The 26,622-nt window shown below is 37.5% G+C and overlaps 1 protein-coding gene across 4 annotated transcripts in view; it reads left to right on the top strand.

The window, feature by feature from the left end:
• Positions 1–26,622, top strand: part of ASAH2 (N-acylsphingosine amidohydrolase 2) — a 115,130-nt gene that overhangs the window by 65,162 nt on the left and 23,346 nt on the right. For all 4 annotated transcript variants that reach the window (XM_084996691.1, XM_005671250.4, XM_084996690.1 and 1 more), the window contains 9 exons: positions 8,739–8,859; positions 10,838–10,963; positions 12,132–12,218; positions 14,506–14,610; positions 14,737–14,818; positions 22,138–22,253; positions 23,264–23,358; positions 24,939–24,978; positions 25,761–25,856. In XM_084996691.1, the coding sequence (XP_084852817.1) occupies positions 8,739–8,859; positions 10,838–10,963; positions 12,132–12,218; positions 14,506–14,610; positions 14,737–14,818; positions 22,138–22,253; positions 23,264–23,358; positions 24,939–24,978; positions 25,761–25,856 (868 nt within the window). The remainder of the gene's footprint in view (positions 1–8,738; positions 8,860–10,837; positions 10,964–12,131; positions 12,219–14,505; positions 14,611–14,736; positions 14,819–22,137; positions 22,254–23,263; positions 23,359–24,938; positions 24,979–25,760; positions 25,857–26,622) is intronic.

The raw sequence follows: 26,622 nt of genomic DNA, 5'->3' as shown, positions 1-26,622 counted from the left end.
CAGAAAGATTCTACAGGATGCTGGCCACTAAGTTTACCTATAACTTCAGTAGGGCTTCTCTGGCTATAGCTCACTCCCTTCCTTTACTGTGAGCAGTTTAGCCTGTAGTCATTGCTTCTGCTTATTTAAAATTACAGTTGCAGGAGTTCCCATTGTGGCACAGCAGGTTACGAACCTGACTAGTATCCATGAGGATGTGGGTTCGATCCCAGGCCTTGCTCAGTGGGTTTGGGATCCAGCATTGCCATGAGCTGGGGTGTAGGTCAGACATGGTTTGGATCCTGTGTTGCTGTGGCAGTGGTGTAGGCTGGCAGCTGCAGCTCCAATTTGACCACTAGCCTGGGAACTTCCATATGCCCTGGATGCGGCCCTAAAAATAAAAAAAAAAAAATTCTTTTTGACCCCTTAGGGTAAAATTCTGGGCCTACTAACCCAATGTTACACAATGAAACACACTTTGCTTTCCTTCTCCAAATAGTCTGAGGTGGGGCAGGGTCAGGAGGACAGTAAGGGAGGTGAAAAAGAGGTGTGTGTTAATTAGAGTTAATGCCAGGTAACACAACAGACAGGTCATAATATTACAGTGGCTTAACACAATAAAGACTTTAATGTGCGTATTTCAAACTCATGCAAAGTCTAATAAAAATTGGGTGGTCCTTCTGCGCATGTGTTATTAGCCAGAGCTATTCACATGCTCCACCCTGCCAGTGGGTTTAGGAAATAGACATATTGGTGTTTGCTAAGCCCTCGAGTCTCTGTCACAAGAGGGAAGGGTTTCCTCTAATTATTTAAAGCTCATATTAAATGGGTTGAATAGACACATGTTGAATATTCACATGCACACACATTATATATTTTAATATTATACTTACCACATACACTCAGAACTTTGTGTATCTTTTCCCCTTACAATCATGATCATCATTACATCAACAGCAGTGGTGTCAGAATCAGCATCGCCAACATCATCATAGTGATGCTTTATTCCATTCTTAGCATAGACCAGTCTATATGCTAAGCACATCGGATATATTTGTCCCTTTGTCAAATGCTGTGAGTTAGGCACCACTATTAGCATTATGTTACAGATATGAACATGGAGTTTCAAATAGGTTAAGAACTTTTATTTGACTCTAGATCTAGTACTCTTAGCCACTAAAACATTTGGGTTCTATATTAGTTTGTCCACAACAAGTCTCTATAGACTGACTGGATTAAAGCAGCAGAAATATATTCTCTCACAGGTCCAGAGGCAAGGCGTCTGAAATCAGGGTGCTGGAAGGCGTGGTTCCTTCTGAAGTTTCTGAGGGACAATCTCCTCCATGCTTCTCTCTTAGCTTCTGGTGGCTGCCAACAGCTCTTGCCTTGTAGACACATCACTCAATCTCTGCCTCCATCTTCATGATACCTACATCTCTATGTCCAGGTGTCTCTCTGTCCTTTTCCTCTTGTTATGAGGACACCAGTCACTGGGTTTAAGACCCATCATAAACCAGTATATTTTCATTTGATTTAACCTTGTTTACAACTCTGAAGACTGTTTCCAAATAAAGTCTCATTCTGAAGTTCTGGTGGACATGAATTTGGGGGGACACCATTGAATCTGCTACAGCATCCTATGTTGTATTTGTCCAAAGAGCTCCCATGGAATTACACATCTTCATGAACACTGCTTTTGAATGGAGGTACAATATTCTCTTCCCCTCTTGGTGCACTTTTAGGCTGGAGATAACCACACCCAATGGTGTTCCCTCCCCTGGGCTGACTGAGGTGAGCAGGGCCTGGATTTCAGCCTCCACTTACCTCTTTGCCACTCACCTTTGTGCAGAGCATGGCCTCCATGTGGAATATGGCAGCTCAGATCCAAGAGAACAGAATCTGGGGTGGGTTGCTGCTATTTTAGCATACTTAAGAAGCTCAATACTGCATCTGGCTTTTCTGTTTCAGAATTGGAAGTGCACAGTGTCTGAATTGAAAGGGACATTAGAAAATGCCTCAGTTACACAGGAGGAGAGACTGATTTTTCTGTATTAATTTGCTGTTTACTGATTCACGAAGCATAATTGAAATCTATGACTTTTCCGTCTTAGGTGACAGAGATTCAGAAATTTTAACTAACTTCACTACACCTGAAGATAAGGTCTCAAATCTCCTGACTTTCCACAGTATCTTGATTGCATCACGCTGACTCAAATAGAGCCTTGCTCTAGCTGTGACATGATCATTATTTTAAAATGTTTATTATCAAGGACATAATTATCCTTTTATGTCTATATTCTGACTTTTGAAACAACCTAAACCTTTCTTCTTCTCTTTTGAACTTTGCTTTGATGACTATTTTTTTTTACCAAATAAAATAAATCGTAAGTAGAGCTTTCTTAAATTAAAATGACCACCTTTTTGCATCTCTTCATAAATATTCATCTCTTACCAAAGTACTTTGGTTGCTGTGACAAGCCTGATATTTTTATAGCATATATTTTAAAGGGCAGAGGAGGAAAAATACAGCATCTCTTTATTCTGAAATGCAAATAACTTTTTTGAACACTTATTTTTTTCAGTTTTGTAGAGAGAAAGTTCAATTAATTTTCAGAGGCCTAAAATAAATGAAAATAAATAAAATAAATGAGAATTCAAGTCTGTAGTCTTAACTAGTAGACCAAAATACTTGGCATTTTCTTTCTCTCCAGATATGATGGTGGTTCTATGGTGGAGGACACACCTGATTTCTCTTTGTGTACACACTTGGATACTAATGAATTCATGTTAACTGAGTGAATGGACCAACCATCATTTCTCTTTTCCCTCTTCCATTCTGCTCTAGCCACCTTCACTATCCATTCTTTGAACACACTGTACTCCTCATCTCCATATCTTTGCTAGAAATGACTTTTCTCTAGTCATCCCCTTGTCCAAGTTTCTACTCATCTTTTAAGACCCAGTTCAAAGTCACATAATCTGTGAAGCATTTTTCAAGTGTGAGATGATGCTTCATTCATCTCTAGGTCCCCAGTGTCAGGCACAAAATCAAAACTAACTAAATACAGACTGAATGAGCAAATGATTGAACAGAAGGGACAGAGCCAACATCTCACAGCAGACAAAAACATGGGCTTTGTGTTGTGACAAACTTGAATTCCTCTTAAAGAAATCTCTATGACCTTGACAGGGTTACTTCATCACTCAGACTTTGTTTCCTTGGTTTGAAATGAGGATAAAGAAAACATCTGACTTGAAGGTTCTTGGGAGAATAAAATGAGATCCTATCTATAAAATAATTCATTCCATTAAGTGCTAAATGACAGTCCAACATTGATAGAATTGTTCTATAGGTTTCCTTTGATTGCACTAGAGAGTTTGCAGTCTGGTTGAATCTAGCTGACCTCAGTGTGAACATGTTAGAAATCTTGGTTGGAGTGTCATGGAAGTGTCATGGTCACCAGCCCATTTTCCTTCCAAACTAAATGGAGAAAAATACAAAAAAGCAGACTTCAACTAACTGGAAAATACTAGCCATCTAGTGTCCCTTGGCACTTGAGTTTTAGGAGAGACAACCCACAAAAAACTAATTAAGGGTTTTTAAAAACATAGAAAACTTGCAAGTAAATTCTAGGGGATGGTCTTAGAACTACCTTCAGCCCAAACTTCTGTACCTTTCCCAATGGCAAGTACACATCTTGGTGACTGAGTGCAGCCTATAGGCTGGTGATTTGTCCTAATACTGTTTAAAAAATTTGAAATGGATGAAGGCAATCAAAAAGTACTACAAACTCCTAGTTATAAAATAAGTACTAAATCATAATATACAACATGATAAATATAATTAACACTTCTCTGTCTTATATGTGTAAGTTGTTAAGAGAGTAAATTCCAAGAGTCCTTATCAAAAATATTTTTCTACTTCTTGAATTTTTTTAACTATATGAGATAATGGATGTTCACTAGACTTATTGTGATAATCATTTCATGATGTATGTAGGTCAAATCATTATGCTGTATACCTTAAACTTATAGAACATTGTATGTCATTTATACCTCAAAAAAAAACTGGAAGAAAAAATTCAAAATGCATGATAATGCATCCCACTGTCCACGATTGCACTGGAATAGTGCAATAGTTCTAATGCTCTATTATGGAAAAATTTAAATATATATACCAGTTTAGAGTGATTAGTATAATGAGTCTCCACGTAACAATTACCCAGCTTCAATAATTAGTAATCCTCTGACACTTTGTTTCATCCCTTCTCTCTCTTTTGTTTGTTTTGCTAGAGTATTTATTTATTTCCCCAATACATTATTATTATTTTTTCTACTGTATAGCATGGTGACCCAGTTAAACATACATGTATACATTCTTTTTTCTCACATTATCATGCTCCATCATAAGTGACTAGACATAGTTCCCAATGCTACACAGCAGGATCTCATTGCTAATCCATTCCAAAGGCAATAGTGTGTATCTGTTAACCCCAAGCTCCCCATCCATCCCACTGTCTCCTCTTCCCCTTTGGCAACCATAAGTCTATTCTCCAAATCCATGATTTCTTCTCTGTGGAAAGGTTCATTTGTGCTGTATATTAGATTGCAGATATAAGTGATCTCATACGGTATTTGTCTTTCTCTTTCTGACTTCACTCAGTATGAGAGTCTCTAGTTTCATCCATGTTGCTGCAAATGGCATTACTTTGTTCTTTTTGATGGCTGAGTAGTATTCCATTGTTAATGTATACCACTTCTTCCTAATCCAATCATCTGTCAATGGACATTTGGGTTGTTTCCATGTCTTGGCTATTGTAAATAGTGCTGCAATGAACATGCAGGTGCATGTGTCTTTTTTAAGGAAAGTTTTATCCAGATAGGTGCCCAAGAGTGGGATTCCTGGGTCATATGGTAGTTCTATGTATAGATTTCTAAGATACCTCCATCCTGTTTTCCATAGTGGTTGTACCAGCTTACATTCCCACCAACAGTGCAGGAGGGTTCCCTTTTCTCCACACCCCCTCCAGCATTTGCTATTCGTGGACTTCTTAATGATGGCCATTCTGACTGGTGTGAGGTGGTATCTCATGGTTGTTTTGATTTGCATTTCTCTAATAATCAGTGATGTTTAGCATTGTTTCGTGTGCTTATTGGCCATCTGTATATCTTCTTTGGAAAAATGTCTATTCAGATCTTTTGCCCATTTTTCAGTTGGGTCGTTGGCTTTTTTGCTGTTGAGTTGTATAAGTTGTTTGTATATTTTAGAGATTAAGCCCTTGTCAGTTGCATCATTTGAAACTATTTTCTCCCATTCTGTAAGTTGTCTTTTTGTTTTCTTTTGGGTTTCCTTTGCTGTGCAAAAGCTTTCAGTTTGATTAGGTCCCATTGGTTTATTTTTGTTCTTATTTCTATTGCTTTGGGAGACTGACCTGAGAAAATATTCCTAGGGTTGATCTCAGAGAATGTTTTGCCTATGTTCTCTTCCAGGAGTTTGATGGTGTTTTGTCTTATGTTTAAACCATTTTGAGTTTATTTTCATGGATGGTGTGAGGGTGTGTTCCAGTTTCATGGATTTACATGCAGCTGTCCAGGTTTCCCAGAAGTACTTGCTGAAAAGAGTTTTTCCCATTTTATGTTCTTGCTTCCTTTGTCAAAGATTAATTGGCCTAGGTGTCTGGGTTTATTTCTGGGTTTTCTATTCTGTTCCATTGGTCAGTATGTTTGTTTTGGTACCAGTATCACACTGTCTTGATGACTGTGGCTTTGTAATATTGCCTGAAGTCTGGGCGAGTTATGGCTCCTGCTTGGTTTTTGTGCCTCAGAATTGCTTTGATAATTCTGGGTCTTTCGTGGTTCCATATAAATTTTTGGATTGTTCTAGTTCTGTAAAAAAATATCATGGGTAATTTGATAGGGATTGCATTGTATCTATAGATTGCTTTGGGTGGTATGGCCATTTTTACAGTATTAATTTTTCCAACCCAGAAGCATGGAATATCTTTCCATTTCTTTACATCTTCTTTAATTTCCTTGATTAATGTTTTATAGTTCTCAGCATATGTCTTTTACCACCTTGGTCAGGTATATTCCCAGGTATTTGATTTTTTGGGGTGCAATTTTAAAAAGGTATTATATTTTTGTATTCCTTTTCTAATATTTCATTGTTAGTATACAGAAATGTGACTGATTTCTGAATGTTAATCTTATATACTGCTTCTTTGCTGAATTTGTTGATCAGTTCAAGTAGTTTTGAGGTTGAGTCCTTAGGCTTTTCTGTATATAGTATCATGTCATCTGCGTACAGTGACAGTTTTACCTCTTCTCTTCCTATATGGATGCCTTTTATTTCTTTTGTTTGTCTGATTTCTGTAGTTAGGACTTCCAATACTATGTTGAATAAAAGTGTTGAGAGTGGGCATTCTTGTCTTGTTCCAGATTTTAGTGGGAAGGCTTTCAGCTTTTCTCCAATGAGTATTATATTTGATGTGGGTTTGTCATAAATGGCTTTGATTATGTTAAGGTATGTTCCCTCTATACCCACTTTGGTAAGAGTTTTTAATCATGAATGGATGTTGGACTTTGTCAGATGCTTTTCTGCATCTATTGAGATGATCATGTGGTTTTTGACTTTTCTTTTGTTAATGTGGTGTATGACATTGATTGATTTGCATATGTTGAACCATCTTTGGGCACCTGGGATGAATCCCATCTGGTTGTGGTGTATGATCTTTTTTATATGTTGTTGGATTCGCTTGGCTAAACTTTTGTTGAGAATTGTTTTGCTAGAGTATTTAAAAGCAAATACGAGATATCATTTTACTCATAAATATTTCAGTGTGTATCAGAGATGAAAACTCAAATATAACTACAATCCATTATCAATGAAAATATTAAAAATAATTTCTTTTTTTATAAAATGATTTTTATTTTTTTCCATTATAGCTGGTTTACAGTGTTCTGTCAATTTTCTACTGTACAGCACGGTGACCCAGTTATATATACATGTATACATTCTTTTTTCTCACATTATCATGCTCCATCATAAATGACCAGACATCATTTCAGCAACCCACTCTTAAGCATATATCCAGACAAAACTTTCCTTGAAAAAGACACATGAACCCACATGTTCATTGCAGCACTATTCACAATAGCCAAGACATGGAAGTAACCCAAATGTTCATCAACAGATGATTGGATTAGGAAGAAGTGGTATATATACGCAATGGAATACTACTCAACCATCAAAAAGAACAAAATAACGCCATTTGCAGCAACATGGATGGAACTAGAGACTCTCATACTGAGTAAAAATAATTTCTTAATATAATCTTAAACCCAGTCTTGGTTCAGTTTTCCCTGATTGTATCAGTTGTTTTGTTTGAATCAGAGTCCAAATAGTCCACAAACTACATTTGCTGTCTATGTGTCTTAAGTGTCTTACCAAGTAACAGTTCTTCTCCTTTATTTCTAGGCCACTGAGTTCTTTAAGAATTTTTAAATCAATAAATATTTCACCAAACCATGGATTTTTTGAAAGATCTGGCAACACTGGCTTATCCTCCCATCAGGCAGCATTTGGCTGCAGCCCAGTAGAGACTGTGGTCCTTAGGAAATGCACTTGCCTCTGGTTTTCCACAGTTCATGGTCCCTATTATATCAGCCAAACTCCTATATTGCCTACCCAGCCCCATAGATAGGGTGCTAGCCACCTCTGATCTACATATACATCTGTTGGCCAATGAGAACTGAACCTTAAATGATGATTTGAAGCTCCTAAGCAGCTCTAGTCAATGGTCAGTTTTGTGTACCATGGTACTTTGGTAGAAATGTTTAAAAAGCTTTAGTAAAGAAAAATCAATGTAAGATTACATTCTAAATTTAGCTTGACATTTGATTAATTGGCATTTCTCTTTTCTTGCATATTCATGCTAATTTGCTTTACAGCTTTCAGTCGTGTAAACACTTTTTTTCAGCTGTGTGGAAGACCGCTGTACAAGGTGTCACAAGCAGAATACTGGTAATAACAGCCTATCTCTCCAGGATGTTGTGAAGTTCAAATAAAGTAACAGATGTGAAATTAACTTATAAACCCTATAGCTCTATACTTAAACAAGGTATTACTGTGCATATGGATTATGCATAGCATAGCATCCTTTTTCACACCCTTGTGCATTTACTTTGGTGTTCTTTCTCCCTGGAATCCCTTTAGGAAGTAATTGCTGGTCATCTGTGGTCCCAAACATTTTATGCCTATTTATTTATAGCATTTGTCACATTGTAATAAAGCTTTTTCTTTACTCTGTTGTCTTCTGCAAGATTCTAGAGTAGACTGCAGTTTATGCAGTGGTTGGCACAGAGCAGACTCTCCATAAATGTCTATTAAGTTGGGTAGTATTGACTTGAATAATTGTTATGTGTGTATCTGTCTTGAGGGACAAAGTCTATGTTGATTCAGTTCTTTAGGTATATCATCTGGTAACTGACCAGTATTGGCTCTTGTTAAAAGTTTATGATGAAGATAACAATGATGAAATATTCATAAAATAATGTTTTTAAGTCAGTGTTCAGACTTCTTGAGTATATTATTAATAATTTAAGTTCTTTAACAATGAAAGAACCTCAATGTGGAGTGCCTATCATCCAAAGAATTTTTTTTTCTCCCTATGGCGAAAATTCAAGTTCTAGTCATCATTTTGGCCTCAGTTAATCCAGTTCTCTTCAACAAGAACTTAGGGCTTCTTGTTCTTTTATAGCTGGTTTGCTATCCACCCAGTCAGCATGAACAACAGCAATCATCTTGTAAATAGCGACAATATGGGCTATGCATCTTACCTTTTTGAGCAAGAGAAGAACAAAGGATATCTACCTGGACAGGTGAGACTTTATGTCATTGAGAGCATCATCTTAATTCACTGAGTATCATCATTCATGCAATGTTTGGAATAGCTGATTCAGATCTTCATTGAAGTGTCATTATGGCTGTCACATACTGATTTGCTTGGATGGAAAGAAGTCTTCAATCTTCCTGATTGGGAAAGAAAAATTCAAAATGACTAATAACTTTCAAATAGTCTATTTGTATTGATGACTTCATAAAATTACAATTAGTTGGATGTGGAAGGGCAAATTCAAAATTTTTGCAGTCTGTGTAGCTTTTGATCAACTTGGGAATATGATAAACTTGTGTTGATGCTTACTTTCATTTTCAGAGCTGTAAAAGTATTAAGCACCTTCTTAATGATGTTAAAAACCTGAATGAGGACAAGGGGATGTGTCCTTTCCTCTGGTCCAGACTTCCCTCTTAATTTCCTTTCAAGGGCTTTCTTGAAATATGGCTGAAGTCAGAGACAACCCTAATCTATTTGACATGTTTTTATAACTTTGAGTGCTGGGATCAGTGTTGGAGGCCTGGAAACCCAGCCTATGTACTCTAGAATGCTTGCCAGCTCTGCATAAATTACTGACCACAGACAGATAAATGGCAAGGAAGGACCCTGCTCTGCTTGACCCCAGCATCCAAGCTTCAAATGCAGAATATGTGATGGGATGACGTCAGGCCCTTGTCTTAAATAAGTGTCCCATTAGATATTAGCCCCAGGAACATTTGGTCTGATTTGTAGCTACCTTGTTGACAAATCTCTCTTTTTTTCATTTTAGCCTATTTTTTAATTTATTTTTATTTAAAAATTTTTTTCCTTTTTAAGGCCGAACCCACGGCATATGGAAGTTCCCAGGCTAGGGATCAAATTGGAGCTACGCCACAGCCACAGCAATGCAGGATCCGAGCTGCATCTGCTCCATATACCACAGGTCACAGCAACACCAGATCCTTAACCCACTGAGTGAGGCCAGGTATCAAACCTGCAACTTCATGGGTCTTAGTTGGATTTGTTTCTGCTGCTCCGCGATGGGAACTCCTTAGCCTATTTCTTAGGGAAAAGAGTTTCCTTTTATATTTTTAGAATGAAAAAAGACACACAATCTCCTATACTTGCCTATCTCTTCCTCTAAGAAAAGTGAAAGACATTTAAGGTGCAATGGTAGACCAGTTGGGTTGAGGTTAAGGTCTCACCCTACCCTAAAATTTTATGTTGGTATTTCAGGTTGAAGAAATAGAGAAAAGATACAGGGAGGGCAAGGCTGGATGGTGATACCGTATCAAGGTTTAGTTTTGCAACAGAAAATCCAGATTTGCTCTTTACCTTTTCAGCCAATAGGATATTTATTTTTTTATTTATTTAGTGTTTTTAGGGCCACACCACAGCAATGGAAGTTCCCAGGCTAAGGGTTGAATCAGAGCTACATCTGCCAGCCTACACTACAGACATAGCAACTCGGGATCCAAGCATCTGTGACCTACACCACAGCTCATGGCAACGCCGGATCTGCAACTCACTGAGAGAGGCCAGGATCGAACCCTCGGCCTCATGCATACTAGTTGGGTTCATTACCACTGAGCCACAACAGTAACTAGGATATTTATTTTTAGAGGGAAAATGGATCTCTGAGCTCCTGGTTCAACAAAGACACTCGATTGATAGGTCAGCATTTTATAACCTGTTGTCCATTGTCTTTTTTGTCAAAGTGTTTCTGTCTAAGACACAAATGTGAAACTCTCCTACTTGAAACAACTTTATGGATAATTGGAATATCATGAGCAATAATATGTATGCTGACTGCAATGGGAGCTTTCTCAGAAATAAAAAATTTCTCTGATATTGCACATCCTCCTTTTATTGTGCACACATGATTTTGAATGTTTCACCAGAGTGGATTAATATTTTGCATTTTTAATGGACCCCTTATGGGAAATAAGAAAGAATAAAAGGCAATTGTTTTTTTCTTTTGGCAGGGACCATATGTAGCAGCTTTTGCTTCATCAAACCTGGGAGATGTATCCCCCAATACTCTTGGCCCAAGTTGCATCAACACGGGAGAGTCTTGTGATAATGCCAATAGCACATGTCCCATTGGCGGGGTAGGTAATTATGACATGAAATCTTTGTTTTTGCATCTCATGTATGTTTTTTGTTTAACTATTCAGAATTAATTTATAATTATGTTCCTCTCAAGTATACTCTGGCCTACTTACAACCAGCATTTCTTTTCTCAAAAGCCCTCCTAAATTTTGAATAGGTAAAATTATAGTTTACCATTTCATTACGTTTCTTTTTTTGAATGGTAAGGCAATTCTAATACGTCAGAGGTTAAATACTCTTCCCCAAACATGGACAGCCTGACACGTTTTGCCCTGCCATTTCTGAAGTCACAATTTAGTACCCCAAACTGTCTGCCTGAGACATTTCTTCACTGGTTATAAAGTCAATAGCTTTTTCTAAGATTATAAAATCGAAATTCTTTTTCCTTTCATATAAATTGCAAACAAGAAAAAATGTTGCTGTAAAAACTCAAACCACATGAAAAGTATAGAAAACAAAAGTCCCCGTTTACTTCTCTCCTTTTCTCCCAAGTTATTGCTCTCACACCTTTTTTTTTTTTTCTTTTTAGGGTCACACTTGCGTCATATAGAAGTTTCCAGGCTAGGGGTTGAATTGGAGTTGCAGCTGCCAGGCCTATACCATAGCCACAGTAATGCCAGATCCGAATCTGCTATCTACACCACAGCTCATAGCAATGCTGGATCCTTAACCCACAGTGCGAGGCCACAGATTAAACCTGTATCCTCATGGGCACTGTGTCAGGTTCTTAACCCACTGAGCCATGACGAGAACTCCAAAGTCTTTTTTTCTCCTTTAATCTTTCAATTTCTGTCAATGCAAAGAATTCTCTCTTTGCTGTTTAAACTTAACATTTTAATTATTCATGAGATGGAGCATATTTTAATGTTGAATGGCCATTTACCTGTGTGTGTGTGTGAGAATTATCTCTTTCATCTAATCCACCTGAGGTTTGGTTTCCTTATTTTTAAAAATAAGTTTCTGGAAGAGATGATTTCTAGTGACATTCACTGCTTTAATTCCATGAATGTTTTTGTTTTTTGTAATCTGTAAGTTGAGAGAACATCTAAAAAGAAAGGCTAGAATGTGGCTTTCAAAAAATCGAGTTGTGTAGATTCACTTGTCATTTTCCATCTTGAAATAATTGCTTATTTCACTGAGAACACATCTTGTGTCATTTTGTTCCAGCCTAGCATGTGCATTGCTATGGGACCTGGACAGGATATGTTTAACAGCACTCAGATCATAGGACGAATAATATATGAGAAAGCAAAGGTAAGCTGTAGGCCAGCTTTTTTTCATCTTCTTTCAAAATTTTTCTTTAAAATCCACTGACATTGTTCATTAGGAAGTAGATAATTATAAGGAAGACAGCAAGAGCTCAAGTAGCACCAAGGAGTCTGGAAGACTGAACGCTGTTTTTTGTCAACTAGGAAGGTTGCTTTTGCAGACCACACAGGAACCTCTCTCTGACTGCTTGCCTCTGACTTCTTATATGAAGTACATTTATTATTATTGTTATTATTTTTGCTTTTTAGGGCCACAATTGTGGCATATGGAAGTTCCCAGGCTAGGGGTCAAATCAGAGCTACAGCTGTTGGCCACATCACTGCAAGGCGGGATCTGAGCCGCATCTGAGACCTACACCATGGCTCAAGGCAACCCTGGATCCTTAACCCACTGAGGGAGGCCAGGGACTGAACCTGAATCTTCATGGATACTAGTTGGGCTTATTTCTGCTGAGCCAAATGGGAACGCCCAGGAAGTACATTTAAAAACAAGTAATCAGGAGTTCCCATCGTGGCTCAGTGGTTAACAGACCTGACTAGTATCCATGAGGATGCGGGTTCAATCCCTGGCCTTGCTCAGTGGGTTGGGGATCCTGCGTTGCTGTGAGCTGAGGTGTAAGTGACAGATGTGGCTTGGATCCCACATTGCTGTGGCTGTGGTGTAGGCCAGCAGCTACAGTTCCAATTTGACCCCTAGCGTGGGAACCTCCATGTGCTGTGAGTGTGGCCCCAAAAAGACCAAAAAACCCCCCAAAATCAAGTAATCAGGAAAACATTCTCTTTCAGCCAGAATGTTTGCTTTAGATGGTGGGATGATAGATTGTAAAGTGTTCAATTAATGTAGTATTGTCTATGACCAGACTGACCCAATTCTCTGACCATTTCTTAACTTTTTCTTCGTGACAGTTAAAGTAAAGCTGAGGGCACAGCTCCTGGCTCTTGCAATTTGGATTCAGATTGGTCCTTGGTCTTTTTTGATATGGCAAAGATCATCCATCTTACATTTCTTAAAAAAGATTTTTTGATGAAAAGAGAATCTCATCTCCAGGGAGCTTACTATGAGTTACTCCTTCCTCTCCTAAATTTTCTGTTCCAGTTTGCTTACATATTTTATATCAGCTCCTATGGAGACATTTCTGATAGAAAAGACAAAGGGTGGCTTTGAGCTTGAGCCAGCTCTGAAAAAGATAGTTAAGCCTTTTCCTTTTTATAGCTTATGAATACTTTTGTGCACATGCCCTTGTGTGTGTGTGTGTTTAAGTAAATATTTTGTCTCTAGGGTTCTAAAATGTTTCAGGAGCAATTAAAGGAGAACAAAACACCTTTAAAAACATCAGATACCAGCCAGCCTAATTGCTGCAGTTTCTTTTTAATTACTGTGGTATCGTCAGTGGATTGTTCTAAATTAACAGACTCTATTCAGGGTGTGCACCCGTGACACAATTTGGTGTCAGAAATTTTGTTACTGCTCTGGGCCTAAGAGCCATAGAGATTTGTCCCACATCCTGGAATCTCCTCTCGACAAGGCACACGTTCCCTCTTCAGCAGAGGAGGCAGCTGCAGCTGGTGTTACTGACAACTTATCTTGAGAATTGCCATGAGGCAGGAAGAGTGGGAATGAATGAGGGATCAGGAAAAGGCCCTTGTGATGAAACCGGGTCTGCCTCTATTGTGTAATGTGGATCAATACAAACAAACATTTCTAAATCTCTTTTAACTCATTTTTCATACAATTAAAAAAAGCATCCATTGACCATATTGGGGGAGAAAAAAAAAACATCAGATTGTGAACGGTTCGGGAGCTGATGTCTATGAAGTGGGGCCTGAAGACTTTCAACCCCTCCTTGGGCACCAGCCTGCCAGAGGACTCAAGGACTGTGAGAGGGAAAACTCCAGCGGCCTCCCTAACCATACACTCTTGTTCTGACAAAGAAGATAATTTGGCCCACGTACTTCTAACCTTAAATTTTCTTGAGTAGTTTCAAGTGAGATTGGAGTCTTTCATGACATAGCCTGCAAGATTGGGATTTTATATTTGTGGAAAATAGACTCAGGTCAACAGTCACAGGGTCTTTAAGTTTCTGGGAAGCACTTGGGCATTTGGAAGTGAGATCTATATGTTCTTTTTAATCAACCAGCAAAAAAACAAAACTTGGCTGAGAGATGCTTTTCCAAACTAGTTCATGGTGACAGTTGATAGTATTCATTTTAGGTTTTTTTTTTTTTTTTTTTTTTTTTTTGCTTTTAATGCTAAGCCTGTGTGGGTTTTCTAGGAACTGTATGCCTCTGCCTCCCAGGAGGTAACTGGGCCATTGGCTTCTGCTCATCAGTGGGTGAATATGACGGACGTCACTGTCTGGCTCAATTCCACACATACAGTAAGTGTCACTTTGTCACACTGATTATGCCACAAGGGTAAAGCTCTGGGCTGATCTTATTATATACTTGAAATTCAACTTCTGTTTCTTTTTTATTTTTGTTTAAAAATTTTTTTTTTCCTTTAGGGAAAAACGTGTAAACCAGCCTTGGGCTACAGTTTTGCAGCTGGCACAATAGACGGATTTGGAAGCCTCAATTTTACGCAGGGTGAGGTGCAGTCTTATGAGAGTTATGGTTCCAGGTTCTGAACTCCAGGGTTCTGTTCCCTGACAGGATTTAATGTAGCCAATACGTTTACTATTTTTATTTTAAAATTCGGTGGTGTGTGATCTTTCCAGGTTTTTACATGATTTCCCAGGGGTAGGTATCTTTCATAACTCTTCACTGACTCAAATAGAATCAGAGATTCTCTTTGCATTTCAATCTATGGAGAAATAATTTAAAATTGGGCTGTGGCTGGGGTGGCGCTGGAGTTGTGCAGAGCAGGGTTGTCATCGTAACTTTGATAATATGATTTGGCCTTTCCATCTGGTTATTACTGTCTCTTTCCTGGGTTCTTTTATTGGAGCCCAAATTCCTTAGGACAGAAGCCTTTAGGAGTCTAAGGAATGTGGTCCCAGGTCCTCTACTTGGGTGTATTTCCATGAATTTATAATAGATTATTATAGGTTTTTTTTTTTTTTTTGTCTTTTGTCTTTTTGTTGTTGTTGTTGTTATTGTTGCTATTTCTTGGGCCGCTCCTGCGGCATATGGAGGTTCCCAGGCTAGGGGTCGAATCGGAGCTGTAGCCACCGGCCTATGCCAGAGCCACAGCAACGCGGGATCCGAGCCGCGTCTGCAACCTACACCACAGCTCATGGCAACGCCGGATGGTTAACCCACTGAGCAAGGGCAGGGACCGAACCCGCAACCTCATGGTTCCTAGTCGGATTCGTTAACCACTGCGCCACAACGGGAACTCCAATAGTAGATTATTATAGGTTTTGTACTTCATCTACAGTATTGCTGTGATAACATGGCATTGTAAAGTAGAGGAAGTTAAAAAAAAATGGAAGAGTATCACCTAAGGTGACAGTTTGGGTTATTTCATTTTTGTCTGTTATGTACATATATTTTGGAACTAGTAGTTAAATTAGTAAATATAGTTGCAACGTGATACATTTGGCATCACCTTTCCTATTAATATTTCATCTGGTTTGGTCTAATGTTCTAAAATCAGTATTTTTTAACAGCTTTATTGAGATGTAATTCACATAATATACCATTCACCCATTTAAAGTGTATAATTAATTCAGGGGTTTTTAGTGTATTCACAGGTATATGAAACCACCACCACACTCAATTTTAGACCATTTTCATCGCCTCAGAAAAGAAACCCTGTACCCTTTAGCTATCACAACCCATTTCCCATCTCCCAGACCTAAGCAGCCATCAATTTTTCTATCTCTATATTTTCCTGTTCTCAACATTTCATATAAATGGAATCATAACAAATGTGGTTTTTTGTGTTAGCTTCTTTCCCTTGGTGTCATGTTTTCAAGGTTCATCCCTGTTGTAGCATGTAACAGTACTTTATTCCTTTGTATGACTGATTCCATTGTATGGTTTTACCAGATTTTGTCTGTGCATTCCTCAATTGATGGACGTTTTCATTGCTCCACTTTGGAGCTATTTGGAATAATGCTGCTATAAATATTCATATTCAGGGTTTTGTGTGGGCATAGGATTTCATCTCTCCTCTTGGGCATATACCTAGAAGTGGAATTGCTGGATCATGCAGTTAACTCTGTGTTTAATTATTTGAGGGACTACCAAACTATTTCCAAATGGCTGCACAATTTTACATTCTGATTCATCAGCTGTTCTGAGGATTTTGACATTTCCACATCTTTACAAATATTTTTTGTATCTGCCTTTTTGAGTGTAGCCACCCCCTGGATCTTGAGCGGTATCTCATGGTTTTGATTTGCATTTCCCTGATGATTAATGATATTGAACATCTTTTCATATGCTTATTGGCCACTCGTGTAGCTTCCTTGGAGAAATATCTGTTCATATATTTTTCTTATTTTTGAATTGGGCTATTTGTCTTTTCATTAAGTTGAAAGTGTTCTTTATGCTCTAGGGATGCCTCCTCCCTAGGCTTCTTAGGTCCTTCTGTTGTGGTGGGCTGACTACTGCAGGCAATCTGGTTGGCTTGTCTGGCCCTTAGTCTGGTTGTTTGCTAGGTCCTATCTTGTGCAAATGGTGCTGGCCACTGCTTGGTGGGGTTGGTCATGAGGTGGCTGGCTTTCCTTTTATATTACTTTTCTAAATCTGTAATTTAACTGATGTTAAGTTTCTACAAACTAAAATCTGGTTTTGTACTCTTCAAACTATTTTTATATTGTTACTTTTTCTTCTTCTTTTTGTCATGTGTATGATATCTACAAACATTGAAAACCACAGTAGATAATGTTATGATCTCTGCTTTCAACAATAACACATATTTTCAAGAAAACAGTCTCTTATATTTTCCCATGTATTTACCATTTTGATTAGTCTTCTTCATTTTAGATTTCTCACATACTATTATTTCTTTTTAGCCTGAATAATGTCAGTTCTTTAAGAGCAAGTTTCCTGGTCACCACTTCTCCCAATCTAAATCAACTTTTTCTAAGCCTTTGCTAATGTTGATATTTTGACCTTTTCCCGTGAACCATGAATGTTCTTAATGGCATCTAGAATGGTAAATCCTTTCCAGAGAGGTTTAAATTGACTTTCCAAGATCCATCAGGGAATTGCTATCCATGGCAGCTCTATAGCATTATAAAATGCGTTCCTTAAATAATAACATTTGAAAGTCAAAATTTCTCCTTGATCCATTAGCTTTAGAAGGGTGCTGTGTTAGCAGGCATTAAAACAATATTTATCTTGTACATCTTCATCTTTTTCTGAGCAGTAGATCTGAAAATATATCTTTAAATATTAAGTTAACCCTGTTGTTCACAGATATGTGCTGTCATGCAGGCTTGGTTCCATTTATAGAGCACAGGCAGAGTAGATTTAGCACAATTCTTTTTTTTTAATTTGTATAATGATTTTTATTTTTTTCCATTACAGCTGGTTTACAGTGTTCTGTCAGTTTTCTACTGTACAGCATGGTGACCCAGTTACACATACATGTATACATTCTTTTTTGTAACATTATCATGCTCTATCATAAGTGACTAGACATAGTTCCTAGAGATTTAGCACAATTCTTAAGGTCCCTAGATTTTTAGGATGGTAAATGAGCCATGGTTTTAACTTAAAGTGACCTGCTGTATTAGGTCCTAATGAGGGAGTCAGCCTATTCTTTCAAGTTTTGAAGCTGGGCATTGACTCCTCCTCTCAATCTGTAAAAGTCTGAGATGGCATCTTCTTCCAAAAGAACATCATCTCACCTACATCAAAAATCTGTTTTTCAGTGTAACTGCTTTCAATAATTAATCTTGGATTATTCTTCTGAATAACTTTCCACAGCTTCTACATTAGCACTTGCTGCTTCACTTTCTACTTTTATGTTATGGAGACAGTTTCTTTCTTTGAAAGTCATTAACCAGTCTCTGCTAGCTTCAGACTTATACTCAGTTTTCTTCTGCAACTTCCCCACCTTTCTCAGCCTTCACAGAATCGAAGGTCTTGCTCTGAATTAAACCTTGCTCTGAGGCTTTTGCATAAAGGAATGTTGTGACTGGTTTGCTCTTCTTTTCCAAACATTAAAACTTTATCCATATCAGTATGAGGCTGTTTCACTTTCTTATCATTTAGGTATTCCCTGGAATAGGACTTTTCATTTCCTTCAAGAAATTTTCCTCTGCATTCACAACTTGGCTGACAGTTTGGCAAAAAAGGCCTCATTTTGTCTATCTTGGCTTTTGGCATGCCTTCTTCACTAAGCTAAATATTTTCTAGCTTTTGATTTAAAGTGAGAGGCGGGATTCTTCCTTTCACTTGAATAAATAAAGACTCTTATAGGGTTATCAATTGGCCTAATTTCCATATTGTTGTGTCTTAGGGAATATGGTGGCCTGAGGAGAAGATGAGAGATGGAGGTACAGCAAGTCAGTAGAGCAGTCTGAATACACACAAAATTTATCAGTTCAATTTGCTGTCTTATATGAGTGTGATTTATAGTGCCACAAAACTTTTGCAGTAATAACATCCAAGGTGACCGATCACAGATCACCATAGGAAATATAATAATAATGAAAAAGTTTGAAATATAGCAAAGATTACCAAAATATGACACAAAGTCATGAAGTTAGAAAATGCTGTTGGAAAAATGGCACTGATCCACTTACTCAATGCAGGGTTACCACAGTCCTTCTATTTGTAAAAAACAGAGTATCAGGCAGGATATCAGTAAAGCACAAGAAAATGAGGTAAGATTTTTTTTTATATCTTTTATGGGCTATTAGTATTCTTGCATTTCAGCTTGAAGAACTCCCTTTAGCATGTGTCTCATAATTCATGTAGGTTTTTTTCATTCTTTTTCATTTTTTTCACCTTTAATGGAATAATTTCTAGTGACTTGTTTTGAGTTCACAGATTACTTCTTCTGCTTGATTAAATCAGATATTGATGCTCTGTGTTGCATTGTTCAAGTCACTCATTCTATTTTCCAGCTCCAGAATTTCTGTTTGCTTCATTTTTATGGTTTGTGTCTCATTGCTGAACTCTCATTTTGTTCGTAATTGCTTTCCTGCCTTTGTTGATTTGTCTGTCTGTGTTCTTCTGTAGCTTGCTGAGCTTCTTTGAAACAATTATTTTGAGTTCTTTGTCAATTCATAGATCTCCATTTCTTTCGGGTCAGCCTTTGGTAAATTATTGTGTTCCTTTGGTGGTGTTGTGTTTCCTTGATTTTTATTGTTTCTTGTAGACTTCATTTTGTCTATGCATTTGATAGATCAGTTACCTCTTCCAGACTTTATAGACTGGTTTTGGTGAAGAAAGACCTTCACCTGAGGGTGGCTGCAGAAACATTGTCTGCATGATCTGTAGTGGTTCTAGCTCCAGGGAATCCCAAGTGGTATAGTGTCCATGCAGTTCTGACAGCTTAGGCCATCAGTGGTGAAGATCGTATGGTTCTCAAAGGCCAATGCTACGGATGTGTGCAGCTATTGTGGGTACTGTTGGGATCTTCAGTAGTGAAGGCCGCTGGGGACCTCCTGACCTCCTTTTCTCCTTCAGGGGATGTCATGACTAAGGGCATCTCTTTTTTTGTGATGTTTGGTTTGCGAGTACCCTCAAGTGGTGGTGGCACTGTTGTCTGATACATGGGCACCCTGGAACAGCAACATACCTGAGATCTGGAGAATGGGTACTTATGAAGCAACCACAGCTGTAGAGTCCAGGGAACTGGCTTACCAGCAGCTCTATGCCTGAGGGATGAGCACATATGGAACAGCCTTGGTCTGGTGACTAGAACACATGCACTTGCAGAGGAAGGTGATTCTCAGGTTCACACCCATGGATGGCTTGCAGTGGTAGTGGCTCCAGTGCCTGAGATACAGGTAATTACTGGGCATCTATAAATCTTGGGTCTGGAACTTAAGCAAACACAGTGTGGCCACAAAGTTTGGGTCTGAAACATGGGAGTGCATGGAACACCTATGGCTGTGGGGTCAGGGATATGTGTGGGTTTGGGGGTTGGGAGCTGAGAGCCCTGATTCCAAGGCAGTGTGACAGCAGCTCCTTATGGGAGAGGTATAGCAGGATATCTCTCTCCAGATGATGCATGGTAGCAATGATCATTGGTTACCTCTGTCACAAAATCTGCTCGTGTCTTCTGTGGAGCAGGCTGTTGGAGTCTGCACTGATGAAAAGGTCTTCTTTTGCAAAAGCTGTGCTGCTTCTATTGTTGAGGCTATTGAGGTTCTCAGCTGCAAGTGTTCCAGGGTCTTCAACAGAGTAAGCCCAGGGACCGTGATGGCACCTGTCATGTGGCTGATATTGATAGCTTCTCTCCTCCTTTGTTCCTAGCTGTCCTGAGATGTTTCAGCTAAGCCAATATCTCCAGTTATCCCTTCCTTGTGGTTATCCTGTTTTTTGTTCCACTATGTTGCTGTAGGTTTTTAATTAGGATTCTTGAGCCCTCCCAGGGCTATTTTCTTTTGTGGATAGCTAATTATTATATTCTCTGAGGGAATGACACCTGGTATCTTCTACTTTGCTAACTCACTGAGTTCACCTTCCTGTCTTAATATGGCCATTTAAAGCTATCACTGCTTTCACTGCATTCCATAAGTTTTTTTTTTTCCCTTTTTTGTACTGTGTCTTATGGAGTTCCCCAGCCAGGGATCATATCTGAGCCCCAGTTGCAACCCACACTGCAGCTGTGGCAGTGCCTAATTCTCAACCCACTGTGCTGGGCCTGAGATAGTACCTGAGTCCAGCACTCCAGAGATGCCACCAATTCTGTTGTGCCACAGCTGGAACTCTGCCTTCCATAAATTTTAGTATATTGTGTCTTTGATTGCATTCATCTGAAAGTGTTTATATATTTTCTTTTGATTTCTTTTTTGACCTTTAGCTATTTGTAGGTTTCTTAATTTCCACATATTTGTATGTTTCCCAAATTTTATTCTTGTATTTATTTCTAATTTAATTACATTGTGGTTAAAATACATACTTTGTATTATTTTTACTTTAAAAAAATTATTGATGTTTGTTTTATGGCCAGCGTATAGTATATTTTGGATAATGTTTTCTATGTACTTGAGAAGAATGTATACTATGTTGTTGGATGGAGTGCTCTCTCAGTATCAGTTAGGTCTAGTTACCTTCTAGGGTTGTTCAAGTTTTATATTTCTCTTTTGGTCTTCTCACTAGTTGTTCCATCTATTCTTGAAAGTGGGTTATTGAAGTTCCAACTATTATTGTTAATTTTCTGTTTCTCCCTTCATTTCTGTTAGTTTTGGTTCATGTATTTTTGTGTTCAGGTTATTAAGTCAATATATGTTTATCGTTGATATATTTTCCTAATTGATTATAGATTCTAAGTTTTTAGGTTTAGTAGTTTAACAAAACTTATCCCCAGATTATGGATTTTAGGCTGATGGTTGTTTTTTATTGCTCATGGATGTGTGTACATAATTAAGTGGAGATGAAAGAGAGGGTCTTTAGAGGCCACAAGTCAAACACCTGGAAGTTCAAGGTGGCCTTATCTTATTTAGTTTTCAAAATAGGAAAAAGGTGACTTACTCCATCAATTATACAATTATATTGTTTTTATTTGCAACATGGTTCAGGAAGAGCAATAGAAATAAAACAATATATATTATTTTATTCTATTAACCACACTGGGGATCGAATTAAATAATGGCTCCTACTTTAGGATATACAGGAAATTTTGCCTCTTCTATCATTCAAACTGGGATCATTGAGCAACAGCCTTAGTAAAATCCCTGAAAGTCCTAAACGCATTGTTGTACAACATTTGTCAAAATAATGACATTTTTTTCAGAGGGTTCGAATCATATTAATCATAATATTTCTAATAGGGACAACAGTAGGGGATCCATTTTGGGACAGTCTTCGGGATCAGATCCTGGGCAAGCCATCTGAAGAAATCAAAGAATGCCAAAAACCAAAGCCAATCCTTCTTCACACTGGAGAGGTAGACATCAGATACAAATAATAGATCTGTATTGAATATAGATTTGTGTTATTTATATGTTCCCACATCAAATTTTTAATATTAAAAATATGGATGCTGTGAGTCTACCTCTAAGAAATAAGGGGTGTGATTATTAAATACGTTGACTTAGATTTTTACATCTGTAATAAATAACTAGAATAACTGAAACAGTGGAAAAGGAAGAATAAGATGAATATTTATCTTATTCAGGATCATTTATGTTGTCTCTGAGACAAGAATGAACACAGAATTCTTTGCAGAGAAAAACTTCTCAGGCTGTTTTCCAACAATTCAGGAAACATCATTAACTAAAGCAATGTTCTTTAAATACTCCTTTGGAACATGGATTTTCATATTCTAAATTTCAAAAGGTCATGTCAGTGTCCATAATAACACGGATTTTTGAAGTAGAACAAAATTTAAATAGAGTTTTTTCTAATATTAAAATTCTTCAGGAGGAAGAAAGGGAGAAAATGAAGGCCTAGAGAGAAAGATTCTATCCTAATCTGAATATGGTAAAGGATAGATTCTCTTGGAGAAAACTTAAAAAGTAAGGCAAGACTTGGTGACTGAAGATTTAAAGTGCTATTAGAATAAAAAGAGAAATCATGAATATAAACTATTCCAGATGATGGTAATTCCGCATTCATCTTGTATGAGGATAGTCACCGTGGTAATAGAGGACAACCCTTGGTTATCTGTTACACGCTGTGATTGCATAATGACAAGTCCCCCAAAAACTTCACTGATGAGAAAATAAGTCTAGGTTAGTGGGGCCCTGAGATTTGAGATTCGCATGTTATTACTAGACAGACTATTTAATACTACATTATGAATTAGAAAAAAATATGTCATAGTAGGATAACACACCCCAAACATCTGGAAACATTTAAAATCCTTTAATAAAGGGATTTCTGTGAGCATCATCTGTCTCTTGACAATTGAAAGAATAATAATCTTAATACACTTTTCATGTTTTTGGTTCTCAGCTGTCAAAACCTAATCCCTGGCACCCAGATATTGTTGATGTTCAGATTATAACTCTGGGGTTCTTGGCCATCGCTGCTGTCCCTGGGGAGTTTACGTAAGTTCTTCTTTTTTATTTTATGGCTACATGTGTTAATTATTGTGAATGTGTTTCTGTTGGAATCACTTCTTATCCTGGGCAGATAACTCTGCACTGACTCCTTTGTATCCTACCGTGCTATGTTTGGCAACAGTGACCAATATTCCCCTTCTTTTGGTGGGTCCTCTGAAGAGTATTATCTCTGCCTATTACTAGTGGGTAACTTGAAGGAAATGTAAAAATTTGAAAAGTTATCTTTCAAAATCAAAATAATGCAGTGAATTATTACGCCAGTAGAAAGACCTGAATATTTTAATATTCAGATCTTTAATATTTTAAAATGCGAGAACTTGAAACAATCAGTTTAGGTATTAGAAGCATGGAAACGTTTTAAATTGGCTCCTTATGCCGTCTTTCCTGTCTTTGTTAATAGCAAATTTATATTTCTCCATTGCTCAGGCCCTAAATCTTGGAGTCATCCCTGAATTCTCTCTTATTGTAATTTTCCCTGCTTTCAAGTCTTCAGAAAATTCTGTACATTCAATAATTTCCATTATTCCCCCCTCCTGCCCCCATCTGGGTCTAAGCCACCATTATGTGTCACCTAGGTAACTACAATAACCTTCTGTCTTACCTTCTTGCTTTCTCCCTTACTCCTCTATTGTCTTTCCTTAATATTATAGCCAGAGTAATCCATGTAAAACCTAAATTACATCATATCTCTTCTCAAAATCTTCCAATGGCTTCCCAGCTCCCCAGATAAATCCTCAAATGCTTATAATATCCAGTGATCCTCTCCTTGGCTTCTTTGCAATTCCCCGACTACCAAGCATGCTCCTATTTTAGGGCTTTTTTTTTGCTTACGGTGCCTTCTGTCTGAAACACTTACCCTTCAGTTATCCCCATGGCCAACTCTTATTCCTTCAATTCTCCGCTCAAAACTCTTAACAGAGATCCCAGTCCTGCTTCCGCTATATAACCTTGTTTTCGCCCACCCCTGCTCTCACCACCACAAACTCATCACCACAGCATCAGCACTAACACCACCATCACTACACCATTCTTTCTTCTTTACCCTACTTTATGTTTTCCATAACGCTTATTGTCATCTCACTTTTAATTTGCTTATTGACCATCTTCCCTCCCTAGAATGTAAGCTCCAGACTGTTGAATCATTAGCACTTTGAAGTGGGTCTGGTACGTAATAGGTGCCCCCTATTTTATTGGAGGATTAAATGAATGAATGAATGAAGAAATTCTTTGTTAGGAATATTACACTCTCTCCTCTCCTCAGCTCTTATTAACATAGAATGCAACCGGTTGTTGATTCAGTGAGGTGAAGATGATTGCGATTATTTGCCAGTGATTTTCATTGTTTCTCTTTTCCTCCTTCAAGTAGTCTGTTTCAGTTCAGGATTATGTTTTGGAGATAGGGCAGCAAGAAGAAAAAGCTGCACTTTAACTTGTATTGTTTCTGTGTATTTTACTATTGTGTGATGAACCAGGGTTACCTTTTGGCTTTCACTCCAAGTCTTTCTGTATATCTAACACATATTCTGAATAGGAAAACACTTGATAATTCTGTTTTCTTGACCCAGGACCATGTCTGGACGGAGATTTCGGGAGGCAATTCAAGAAGTAAGTTAAAAATCAAATATCTATGCATTTTTATTCTATGTGAAGAGAAAAGAATTTCTATTCCTATGATCTAGTACCTTTTAAATTAATCTTTGCTAAGATGGCTAGTTTTAAACGTCTAGAATGTAACAGATGGAGGTGAATATGAAATACTGATGGCATAAGAACAAACTTAAAAATATAAGTGAACTATAGTAGGATTAAAATAGTTTATTCATATTTATGTATTAATAATTAAAAATGGATAATGTTTTATGGATTCAGTAATAAATGACTTCAAGTAATTAATATCTTGAAGTCCTATCTAAACAAAAATCTAACACATGTTAAAAATTCTGTATTTTATCTATATTTGTGATTTTATTTATATTCAGAAAGTATTGTAAATTGTTCTAAAATGACATAATCAACACATGTCTTATTATTTGGAGTTGGAAATAACTACTGTGGTTAGCTAATATGCTCCCATTATACTTTTTAGAAAATTGATAAAATACCTATATTTTAGTAAGAAGGTTCTGCCTGTGCAAATATAGTCATTAAGATGTTCATAGATCCATTGATTTGCGCAAGGGTAGTGCGGAGTTATGGCCCTAACTTTTCCTCAAGGACTCTTTGATACTCCTGCATTCCTAGGCAGTTTTTGTCATTAGGAAAAATGTGGTTAAGATAGATATCTTACATTAATGATTCATATTTATAAAGGTATGTCAAATATAACTGACCTGACAATACACTTTAAGATGAAGAGAAATTTTATTGGGTTCTCCCTTTCCCCCGAGGAATTTGCAACTTACGGGATGCCAAATATGACCGTTGTTGTTTCGGGTCTATGCAATGTATATACACACTACATTACCACCTATGAAGAATATCAGGTAAAGTAAAAAGTTATCACTTAAATGAATTATACCCTGGTGAAGACTATTGTGTCAAATGCAGATTTTCTTTCTAGACTCCTTTACTCTTGTTTTTTATTTTTCTTTCATGTTTTATATTTAACACTTTTTTATTTACCTGTTCATTGTCAAAATACACTATGTCATATTTTTAGGAGACGATTTTGTTTTAAGGTAAGTAAGAGAATGATAAGCCAGAGGTTGTATTTGGGAGTTCTAGGTTTATCATTTCCAAGTTGAGGTCAGAATTCTAGTCTCATTGAGTTCTACTTTCCCTGAAATAAATTGTTTTGTCAGGGGCACTGATAATAAGCTTGGGTGATGGAATACAACATTTCTAACTCTATCCATGATGCTTCTGATGCCTTAAGCTTTTGTACAACCTGGAAAAACCCCCATTGATAGCTACTATTTTTTGAATGCTCTAGCTAAGCACCTTGCAAATGTGATCTTAAGTAATCCTCCCAATTAGCCCTGACTGAAGTAGGGTATTATTATATCCATGATACAGTTTAAGAAACAGCCTCAAAAAAATATAGGGAGGCTCTTGGCTAGTGATGTTTTTTGTTTACCAACAGTACAGAAAGTTAGCACAAGTACGTTTAAACAACATTAGTTAAAAAAGTGAAAACAGTGTGGAGTTCCATGATCAGTGGCTTTTAATATATCTGCTGGCATAATTTGGAAATCCACACCGTGGCACACAGGTTACCCCTTTACAAACAGTCAGTAATTCCAGTAGTAC

The sequence above is a fragment of the Sus scrofa genome, chromosome 14 (genome assembly GCF_054392235.1).
Source record: "Sus scrofa isolate SSC_HxYL_T2T_F1_AM1 chromosome 14, Sscrofa_HxYL_maternal_Yorkshire_Landrace_v2.0, whole genome shotgun sequence".
NCBI lineage: Eukaryota > Metazoa > Chordata > Mammalia > Artiodactyla > Suidae > Sus > Sus scrofa.
Note: the sequence above shows the minus strand (reverse complement) of the source record. Positions and strands in the feature narration are given on the sequence as shown.